Here is a 10690-nt window from a genome sequence, read left to right as displayed (position 1 = left end):
CTCTCTCTCAAAAAAAAAAAAAAACCTTTTGAATCTCTGCAGTTCTCCTAAATCATTATAGTTGTCATTCTTTCATGTCTTGCGGTTGCTCTAATGCTGGAATAATGGAAACATCGCTTCCAAGCCTAAAATTGCAATTGGTGTCTCATCGACAAGGCATGACAAAATAAAAGCTCAGAAACAGGAATAGAACTACAGGCAAAACGAGGTGCAGTTCAATTTACAAACAGCATATAGAACTGCATACAGTAGCATTTCTATAGCAACGAGCTTCATCATTCTTTCGACAAAATTTGCTTGGCTGATTTGAAACATGGGTACATGACAACTCACACCAAAAGCAGAAAGAAGCATATCATCCACGAGTTGAACAAACTGCATTCTAATATCATCCACGAGAAATTGGTGCCGAATGCAGTGAAAATGGAAGGTTTTAACCGGACATGAACGACATAGCTCTAGTGAATTCTAGAGATTTCAGAGCTGCCTCAGGTATATGGCTGCCTTGAGGAACCCACAGACCACCATCATGCGGAAGTACCAACTGATGCCCGGTACTCTTCCTGGCATCAGCAGTATCTGTTGAAAGATCTGATTTCTTTTTCTTCACGAATTCAAAGAACTCTGCGACTTGCCGGGCATACCTGAAAGATAATTGAATTACATTAGTTTAAGCAAAACTAAAAGGTTGTGCTATTTTAAGTGAAATGTTTTCTTTTATGTAAGTTAGCAGTAAAAGAAATGCTATAGTGTTGCACTTCTGTACAAAGTGGTATGACCATCAAGATATTTTCTCTGCTTTGTTACTTCTGTATGCAGGTTCAAACTGAAAAGTGTAGATTAGCTCCACAGGTTATGCATAAGTTTCAACATGATGCTAACTCAAAATTAAAAAGTTTAAGATATGGGGAAGAACAAAATTAACATTTCAAATATAAATAACTCCTCTGAATCAACTCTCTTTTAAATGAGTGCTTTATACAAAAAGAATAGAATAACACAGTTGGCGAGCATTTGCCTTGAAAAGGAGCTAAGAAGATTATTGCAAACTTACTGTCTTTTTGCTTCGATGTCCTTGCTAAAATCAATATTGGGCTCACAATCCAGCACCAAAGCAGGAACCTGATCAATAACAAGTGATATCTTCATTAGCAAGAGAAGTTCGTAATAGTGGCATTAGATATAGATTCATCAAGAGATGTACCTTTTGAATACTTGAATGCATATGATTGCCTTCTAAATAGAAAACACGATCTCTAATATCAGGATGTAAGGAGCTATCCATATGCTCGGGTAACTGACTAACTGATAGTACACCATGGTTTCCACTCTGAAAGGGGAATAGCCAACTTTCATGTTTTTCATGCAAGCCTCTCAAATAATCAAGGCTTACACCACCCTCCTCGGCCCTCTTACGGTGCATCATTCTCTTGTGGCAAGTATCAGGGCTAGCTCTAAGATAAATGAAACCATCAGGGATAAGACCTGGCAGACTTGATACAACAGGATCAAACCATGAATCATATATGCTAATTTCCATCTCATTCATCCAATTGGCTTCATGAACAGCTCGCACAAAGACCTGCCACATGCATTCTAACTTTAGATAACTCTGTAACACTTTAGATAAATGTGCAGACAGACAAATTACAGTATATCAAGGGAACACACTTTTTCCCTCAAGGAGTGCAGCTTAACTTCGGAATATTGAAAAATGTAAGATACCTACCATTCGATCACTGAAAACACTTCTTTCCATCAGCCTGAGAGGTTTAATGCCACCAGCTGATTCTCTTTCCTGCATTACTCTGGTTACAAACACATAGTTCTGAAAGGTATAAGCGTACCTCTGTGGCTCAGCATAAAAAGCATCCAGTATATTGAAGTGGTCAGGACCAACATCCTGCCACTTGGAGATTGGCTCTGGAACAATCTCCACAAGATCACGCAATTCAAGTGTCTCATTGGCTATCCTTTGAAGGAAAGTGGTCTTTCCAACGCTAATGTTACCCTCAACGCAGAAAGTCAGCCTTTTCTTCTGGGCAGTTTGAACTGAAGGGCTTTCCTCTTTTAACTCCTCATCCACGCTTTCCTTGATATAACTTGTTATGCTCTCCGCATGATTCTTATGGATGATGCCCACCGAGCTACGTAAAAACTCAACCATCTTCTCACTAGACTTGCCAAAGAACTGTGTTGATAAGGTAGAGAAATACAATCATAAAGAGAAATCTGGAACCTCTCATACTGGTTGATTGTCATAATGAGAAAAAAGGGAGAGCAGCCAATCTTACATTTGGAGCATTAAAAAGGAATTAACAACTTTGGGTACAGTTAAAATGAAAAGAGCAACCCGACCCCCATGAACTAAAGAAGAGTCATGTAAAGATATACATTGAGACAAAAACAAATTCATTTACATGAATCAAAGCACTCATTTAATTCTTCAAACTGATATCTTCCAAATGTTATAATCAAACAGTCACATGTATTACCATCAACTTAGAAGTTAGTAAAGCGAATTATATTTCAGTATCAATCTTCAAGAAACGAAGCAGAAGAGCTTATTTTAACTTCAAAACATGAATTCCCAAAATGATTGAAGAAATTAAAACTGAAAATAAAGGGATAAATAATCTTATACCTTATCTCTATAAAGCTGTTTGAGTTCAGCAACACGACTAAAGCCCTTATCAACCAGCTTCCTAAGATTTCGAGGCCCGACACCTGGAATCGTCAATAGCTCAAGATTCTCAATCGGAGCACCACTAGAGCCTCCACTTTTCGCCCTCCTCTCCACCACTCTACTACTCTCACTCTCCAACCGCGTCTCTCCTTCCACAACCTCCATTTCCTCCTCTCGCCTTCTAGCCCCCACGCCAAACCCATCAAAAATCTCACCTTTCTCCCAATTCCTCAGCCCCGAGGCAGCGCCGCCGTGCAACCAAGCCGCCGCCGACGGCGCCGAAGCCTGTCTCGAGAGCGCAGGCCATGCGCGCTTTTCGAGCCCACAGCGGCAGATGGAGTGGCGCGTCCGGCTCTGGACCCGGCCAGCGGATGAGGGGGCGACGGCGGCTGAGGAGGAGGAGGGAGTGGCGCGGAGGTGAAATGCCGGCATTGGGAAGAGAGAGAGGGGATTCGATCGAGAGCTCTTCGTCTCAAGCAAAGCAGAGGTGCAAAGGAGAGGGCCTTGGCCCGTGGTTCCGCGCCATAGCTTCTGCATCGATAATGGCAGCGGCTGCGGCTATGGTGGTCATGAATGGGAGGATAGGAGAGTGGAGATTACGGAGATTAGGTTTTTCGAGATGGAGAAGGAGGAGAGAAAGAAGGTCGAGGGTTAGGGTTTTTGGGGTTTGGAGATGGGTTGGAGAGAGAGAGAGAGAGAGAGAGAAGGAGATAAAAATGGGAGGGAAGGGATATTTGCGGGACGTTTTCATTTCACACCCTACGTTTTATGTTTATCGCGATTCGCACCCTCGATATAACCTATTCGCAGCTCTTCCCTATCTCCTTCCCCGGATAGCCTATCCGCGGTACTTATTCCACTCACTATTCGTCCTCTCCCATTTATTCCTCTCGCCATTAGAGATATCGGAGGGGATAAATAACAAACCAAGGGATTCGGGCGGAGATGGATTTCCAGATGAATCACTACCCGTTCGCGAGGCGCGCCGTCGTCAAGGACCGGACCCCCGCCGTCCGATGGTTTAGGGAATGGTGCGTTTGCCCTAATCTTTCTTTCCGATCTCATCGCTAATTCTTCCGTGTTAGGTGATTTTGGGGTGTTAGGGTTTCTTTCTGTGTTCTTGTGGTGCTGCAATCTGTGGCGATTTGGTTCTTTTCTCTTGGTTTGTGTATACATTTGATTTAATTTTGTGGGCTCTTGATCTAGGGTTCCGCAAGATGTCGTGGCGACAGGTGGAAAATGCTCTCTTTTGAAGTGGGTTACAGGTATTGCTTTGATACTTTCTAATCTGGATTGGAATCTGTGATCGAGCAATGGCGATCATGTGATTAATTGGTTCGTATAAGGAACGAAGCTCAATTTTTATTATATCTATGCAATTGTGAATCAGACTACGGTCTCTTGATTTTTTAGGATGCCAATGGATTTAATTGCATGGAGTTGGGGATTGTGCTTCAAGGCATTGGTGCATCCTTTGTTTCAATATTTCAAAAGGGTACTAGTGAATTGGTGCATTTTTCATGATAATATGAAAGTAATGGGTTCTACTGCAAATGGAGGATCCAAGTTAATAAGATCATATTGGTAGTGCAGCGTCGCATAAGAGTTGCCTACATTATTGCTTGGAGATTTGTTTATATTGTTTGATTTCTGATATCTCCATGCTCTATTTTATGAATGGTGCAGTTTCCCTTATTGTGTTTTCTGAAGTTCTCTAGTATACTGTTAATTTCATTTTTGCTTCAGATTTTTTTCCTGCTCTGAGTTTTCAGGAAAATTTTATCCCACTACGGAACATTTGGTTCGCTCTGCCTTGCAACACCTCATATCAGATAGTATGAGGGGCTAATAGATTTAATTTCATTGATTGGTACCATCTGAGTCACATTAATAACCTTGTTGAGAATTTCACCCTAACAGTTAATTCAAGAATTCAAGCTTTGTGGTGGGAAAGTAGAATTTGACCTACTCTTCTCATCTTAACCACATTCGTAGGTAACTAGATAAACCATGGTAGTGAAGTGGAACTTTGACATTTTTCTTCTTATTAAACACACACTCTCTGCTCTTTCCTCTCTTCCTTCTATATGATGGATATATCCCTCCATATAGTGTGAGATATCCTGCTGTGAATCAAATTACCTTCATACTTAATAAAGTTAAACAAAAAGGCAGTAATATTTGTAACAATTGCAGTATATAGAGTTTGATTCCTATGACAACTCTCCTTCTTTCAGGTCCACCTAATTCTTCATAGTTTTGGAAATGATAGCACTACATAGAGGCTAATAGTCCTAAATCTTTTTAACACTTTGGTAAAATCAACCACATTACATCATGCATAGTCTATCTAACAATCTTACATGAATGTACGTAGAGAATATTAAAAAATATATTCACTTTGGCCATAATTGTCCTGATTGTTTTGTATTTCTTGTGTTTAGAGGATATGTTAAAAGCTATGAAAGAAAAGTCTAAGGAACCAGAAGAACAGCCAAAACCTGAACCAACTACTGAGGTTCTATTCCTCTGCAGCTACGAAGGTTGTGGGAAGACTTTCATTGATGTTGGAGCTTTAAGAAAACATGCTCATATCCATGGAGAGAGGCAGTACGTTTGTCATTTTGAGGGCTGTGGAAAGGTAATACGAGTAGTTGTTGTTCTGTGCTGGTTTAATCACTTCATAGTTCTTAACTTAACAGCAATCCAAACAAATTTCTTAACTAATGATAGATCTTTGGAGCTATTTTTTGTTTTTATGGATAGTGGCATTTTCTTTCGCCTTCTTAATATAGAATGTTGGTTCAGACTTCTAAACTCCTAGTTTTTACAGATTTTTCTGGATGTGTAGTATCTCTTACAAGTAGAACTCAAAATATATTCAGTCTTTCTGCTCTTTATACTCGATTATCATCATATTTTATATGTTTTTATTCTCTTAGTTATTTCAAAAGACTATATGCCACAATATCTTTAAAGCAATGTCGTTAAATATCTTTCCTTTATGCTCTTCTTACCTTTTGATTTTATAAACGCTACTGCATATTCAAAACAGAAGTGCTGCATTTTGGATGCACAGTCGTGCAATTTGTGTTTACATAATTGCTCTTTCTCTTGTTAAAACTATTTTCTGGTTTTCATGCAGAAATTTTTGGATAGTTCGAAGTTGAAGAGACATTTTCTTATTCATACAGGAGAAAGGGATTTTGTATGCCCTCATGAAGGTTGCGGTAAGGTGATTATCTTGCTCCTTTTGAGTTCTATTTCAACCATCTTAGAAGATGAGCCATGATATCTTCTTGAAGAAAAGTAAGTAGTTTGTTACAATAGTTAAACAAAAGCAAATGAGTTTGTGTTATATTATCAGAATGATAATGATAAAGGGACTGACTTCACAATTTAGTGCTTGATGTGTTTGTACTTAATGATGATTCAGAAGCTGTGAACTGCAGGCATTCTCATTGGACTTTAACTTAAGGGCACACATGCGAACCCATTCATTGGAGAATTATCATGTTTGTCCTTACCCAGAGTGTGGGAAGAGATATACACATGAATGTAAATTGAAAACCCACATCAAGACACATCATGAAAAGGTAACGCTGCTTCTGTTGAACTGCTAGTTTTATTTGGTCATTATTACTCTTGCAAAAGCTGTAGTTTTTTTCCTCTTTCTTGCAGATAGAAATGTTATTCTGTTTTTGAACTTGTTTAGCATCACTGCCTGGGAATATTAGGATTTATGAAATTGGCTGTTGATTTAGTAGCTATTAGGCATGCAATTAAATAAATAGAGAAGTAGCTTTCTATAATTGCTAAATCCACTTTAGTCTTAGGTTCATGTGGTTCATCCTATGGCACAACCGGCTATGATTGCCAAATTATTAGTTTCATTACAACACATGTTGCTAATTAATTACTTTGTTCAAATTTTTGCCATGCAGAATTCTACGATAGATACAGTGAAACACACACCACCGGTGGATAAACTCCATACTACCCCAAAGACTCCTGCGGCGACCTATGGTTCTGCTTCCTCTGACCGACCTTATGCCTGCCCTTATGAAGGCTGTGGAAAAGCGTACATTCATGAGTACAAGCTGAATCTCCATTTGAGAAGGGAACATCCTGGCCATAATTCAGAAGAAAATGGCAAGCATGCTCCTGCTACTGAGAACATCATGGATGAGGCAAGTGATCAGGATGCTTATGTAGCGAAGGGTGGTGCTGCAAAGAACTCCAAAAGAAGCAAGCCGAGCCTAGTGCAGAAGATGCCGCCAGCAAAAGTTGCTAACCGCAAAGCATCTAACTTGGCTCCCACGAACATAAACACTGTCAAGAAGCAGTGGCCAAGCAAAGAGATGTATGAAGAAGATAGTGAGGAAACAGAAGAAGACCGAGACAATGTTGAGGAGGAGGGATGGAGATATAGAGAGGTGAATGGTGATGATGAGGAGACAGAGGATGAAGATTGATGCTTACGCCTGGCACCAGAAGTCCATATTTCCTGCCAGACTCCACACACATCAACATGATAAACTTACATCCCAAGTTGTATCATGGCTTTGTGTTTTTCGTTACTGGCGTTAGTATGTTAATGTCTCTCTTGTGTTACCAACTCTTTTCTCTCTTAGATAAGTATGATATTGCATTAAGGAGCCTGTCATCAATTGCACTTACCTGATTAATGGCATGAGGAGTGTCCTGACCTAATGCAGTAAGCTTTACACTTGCATTGTACAATTTTTACTGACATCATATTACACAATCCTGTGGCTTTACTTGTGTTGAGATCCAAACATGAAACAGCTCCTTTTTATCACTAAATCTTCTTTGCGAGTCATAAGCTTGTAATTTATTATGTACTCAAATGTGAGAAATATTATGCACATATTGAGTAAAGAGTGATGCAATTATATGTGCTGCTGTATAAGGACAAGTTACAACTACTTTTGTGGAAGGACAAGGTTGTATTATGTGATGGGAAAAATAACAAGAGGTGATCTCGATAGTAAAATGTGGCTTAGAATCTTCTATTCCTAAATTGAAGAAAAGACCATCAAGGGTGAGTATATTCTTCTACATAATGACATCAAATTGACCAGACTTCATTCTAATGACTGCCAAAGTCTTGATCTACTATACAAGCCATTAGTCTAAACAAAGAACAAACCAAACTCACCCCCAATTATTCAGCCAAATGTCAGTTTCTTTGTCATGGACTACTCATTTCAATTCTACAGAAGAAAAGAAGAGAGAAAAATCTCTGTCCTACATGTTAGAATCACCAACAACAAAAGGCATGGACTGACTAGTGAGATCTAGAGAGCTTTCTTTGACTTTCCCTTTTCTTTTTCTATCTCATTTACTACATGTAATCTTTCTGCACCTATAAATGACAAGCAGGAGACAAAGATAGGTTTTCATTCATTCATTCATTGCCCTAAGTTTATGAATCCCCAATTTAGGCCGGAAATGCCGTTTAACAATAAGATACAATTGTTTACAATAAAGTAGTAATCATAAGGAGACAGTGGTTGGTATAGCAAACTTTTTTATTCAGATTAAAATGGGAGGAGCCCACATCAATCATCAATGGGGAGATTGGTTGGTAAGGTATGGAGTGGTAGTATGAAGAGTAGTTTGGTAGGAGATCTCCTTTAGTTGGCCTCCCAAATGGTTGTCCTTTTCTCTTCTCTTTTGTTAAATGCCCTAATGCTTCTAGATAGGTAGTTTTTGGACAACATTAGAAGTAGGTGGAAAGCCTTGTACAACTCAAAATTTTAGGAGTTTGGACCACCTATGTGAAGTATAATCTAAAAATCTATGTTAGATTTGATCTTTCTATCATGTGCATTAGGTGACTTATCAACATTATGGGGTCCATATGTCCTTTGGACACCATGCTACTATTGAATTGGTGCATGGTTTAATTACATGGGGGGCCATAAAATTCCACTCTTCCTAGCAGCAATGATTTCACCCAAATTTTTTTCTTCTTCTTCTTCTTTTTTCAAGTTAAAATGAAATAAAATATTATCATAAGTTATGTGTAATATCATCTTAATTTTTTCGACGGTTTTTTTTTATGGAAGGAGCACAACAAAAGAATCTTTCAAAGAAAACCCACCACTTAAAATTTTCTCTTTTAATTCTCTTCTTAATGTTTAGTTTCTATGCTTAATATTTGTTATTATCTTACAAAGTAAGTGGAAGTATTATGCATACAGATGTGGAAATCTCTAACACAAACAAATGCAAATTTTTTTTTATATTTTTTTATAATTGGATATGATCATATCATCTCAATCAATTTTGCTATTATTTTTAACTCCATTGGAAACTTAAACTAGTGATGGTTGGTCAACCACACTACCATTTTCTAAATGGGCTGCATAAAGAAATCAAGGATCCATTTCCCAAGTTCTAGAATCTTTGATTGAGAAAGTGAAACACATGCTTTATTTATTTGCACCAAAAGTATTATGAAAAGCCTTAATAAAGTTCAACATGATAGCATTGTCATATGGATAGAGATGTCAACAAGATTTTACTACACTAAATACTTTAAGAAAGTTTTGACATCCTTAATTATGCATTTAGATATAGTTGAATGTATCTTAGATTAAATATCTTTGTCTTAATAAAATAAGGCTATACCTAATCCCCTCCACACCACACCACTCCACACACACACACACAAACACACTCTCTCTCTATTGAAGCACCCAATCTTCCAATCTTTTATGGTTATAAAGACATAAAGGCATATTGATTTGGTATCCCAAGGAGTGGTAGGTAGCTCAGCCAACTTTGTTTGTTTCTTAGGCCTTCCAAACCCACCAATATTCAGGGAGAAAGGTAATATATATATATATATATATATATATATATATGAAGAAATTATAATTTTTTTAATGTAATTTAAAAAAATTTAAGTGTTTAAATCTTTTATTTCCACTAAGTTATAACCGTTATTCAATCATTTTAATTTAGTCGCATTAGAAAATAGTGACGCTAATAAAACACAAACAGATTTAGATAGCCGTTGTAATTTAGTTCGGACCATATAGGTGTTTGCATTTGAAATATAAAAAGATAAACTAGTATCAAATTAAACCACACGGGAATAAATTGTAATTTGCCAAATACAGTGAGAGAGATTAAATCCTCTAAAATTTCAAATTATCTATTAGAGTTATCAGGCAATTTCAGAAATTTTATTATGCTTAAATTGTTTAAAAGAATTCAAACAAATGCCCTCTTTTTCAGTAACTAAAATACCCTTTTTCTCAAATATTAGATAACTAAGTATATCTATATGACTAAAATACCTATTTTCTCATCTAATCATACACAAGAGTATAATAGTCTTTTCCCACAATATTGGTTTAGAATAGTATTCCTTTCTTGGGTACACGAATGCAAATAAATGCACCACTTGAACCCCCAAGAATAAAGGTGCCCTTATTTCTCCTCCCACTTGTAGGGCCTTTTGGGCCTTCCATATTTTTAATCACAAAAAGAAAATTAAAAACAAAAATAATCCCTCAACCTAGTAGTGAGTCACTGCCTCACTGGCCATTGATTGATCTGGTCAAAAAGGCACACCAAAATATCTAGAGTTTTTGACCAAACTATCCTCCTCCTAAATTTTTATTTATTAAAATAAATATATCTCAAATCTAATATAAAGTCAAATGCGATAGAAAAATACTGAATTGATCAGTGTCTTACTTATAATTATCAAATAAAACACAGAAATATTCAAAGTTTTCTTCCAAGGAGGCACTAAGTATATCGTAGTATACCACAATAAATAAAAAACACCGATAAGATCGACGTAACCTATATGTAAAATGCTAAATTTATAAGTAATTCATCTTCTGAGTTGATTAACATATAATGCTGACATGATAAAACTAAACCTCTTCTGGTATTATGTATTTGTTATTAAGGTTGAAGTGTTTGGTGTATAAAATTTAAAGGAGAATTAATCTGGTC

At 37.3% G+C, this 10690-nt stretch overlaps 3 protein-coding genes across 4 annotated transcripts in view; 2 read left to right on the top strand and 1 right to left on the bottom strand.

Annotated features, from left to right (window-relative positions):
• The window catches only part of LOC140777901 (nifU-like protein 2, chloroplastic), a 70168-nt gene that overhangs the window by 34404 nt on the left and 25074 nt on the right, over window positions 1-10690 (top strand). The window lies entirely within an intron of this gene.
• Window positions 173-3400, bottom strand: LOC140758432 (uncharacterized). Its single transcript, XM_073094594.1, has 5 exons — window positions 2645-3400; window positions 1730-2191; window positions 1205-1582; window positions 1055-1122; window positions 173-644 (listed from the first exon to the last, which is right to left on the bottom strand). Exons 1-5 carry the CDS (start codon window positions 3221-3223, stop codon window positions 434-436), a joined length of 1698 nt encoding a protein of 565 aa, XP_072950695.1. The 5' UTR covers window positions 3224-3400; the 3' UTR covers window positions 173-433.
• On the top strand, window positions 3523-7477 carry LOC140758433 (zinc finger transcription factor YY1). Of its 2 annotated transcripts, XM_073094595.1 has the most exons (6): window positions 3523-3717; window positions 3893-3951; window positions 5131-5327; window positions 5832-5921; window positions 6139-6282; window positions 6631-7477. In XM_073094595.1, exons 1-6 carry the CDS (start codon window positions 3632-3634, stop codon window positions 7159-7161), a joined length of 1107 nt encoding a protein of 368 aa, XP_072950696.1. In that variant the 5' UTR covers window positions 3523-3631; the 3' UTR covers window positions 7162-7477. The 2 variants fall into 2 exon arrangements, with proteins under 2 accessions (XP_072950696.1, XP_072950697.1); XM_073094596.1 differs by lacking the exons at window positions 3523-3717; window positions 3893-3951 and adding an exon at window positions 3972-4181.

The sequence above is a fragment of the Typha angustifolia genome, chromosome 3 (genome assembly GCF_048772165.1).
Source record: "Typha angustifolia cultivar Huaian chromosome 3, ASM4877216v1, whole genome shotgun sequence".
In the NCBI taxonomy this organism is placed as follows: Eukaryota; Viridiplantae; Streptophyta; class Magnoliopsida; order Poales; family Typhaceae; genus Typha; species Typha angustifolia.
The sequence above is the reverse complement of the archived record's forward strand: the minus strand, read 5'-3'. Positions and strand labels throughout refer to the sequence as shown.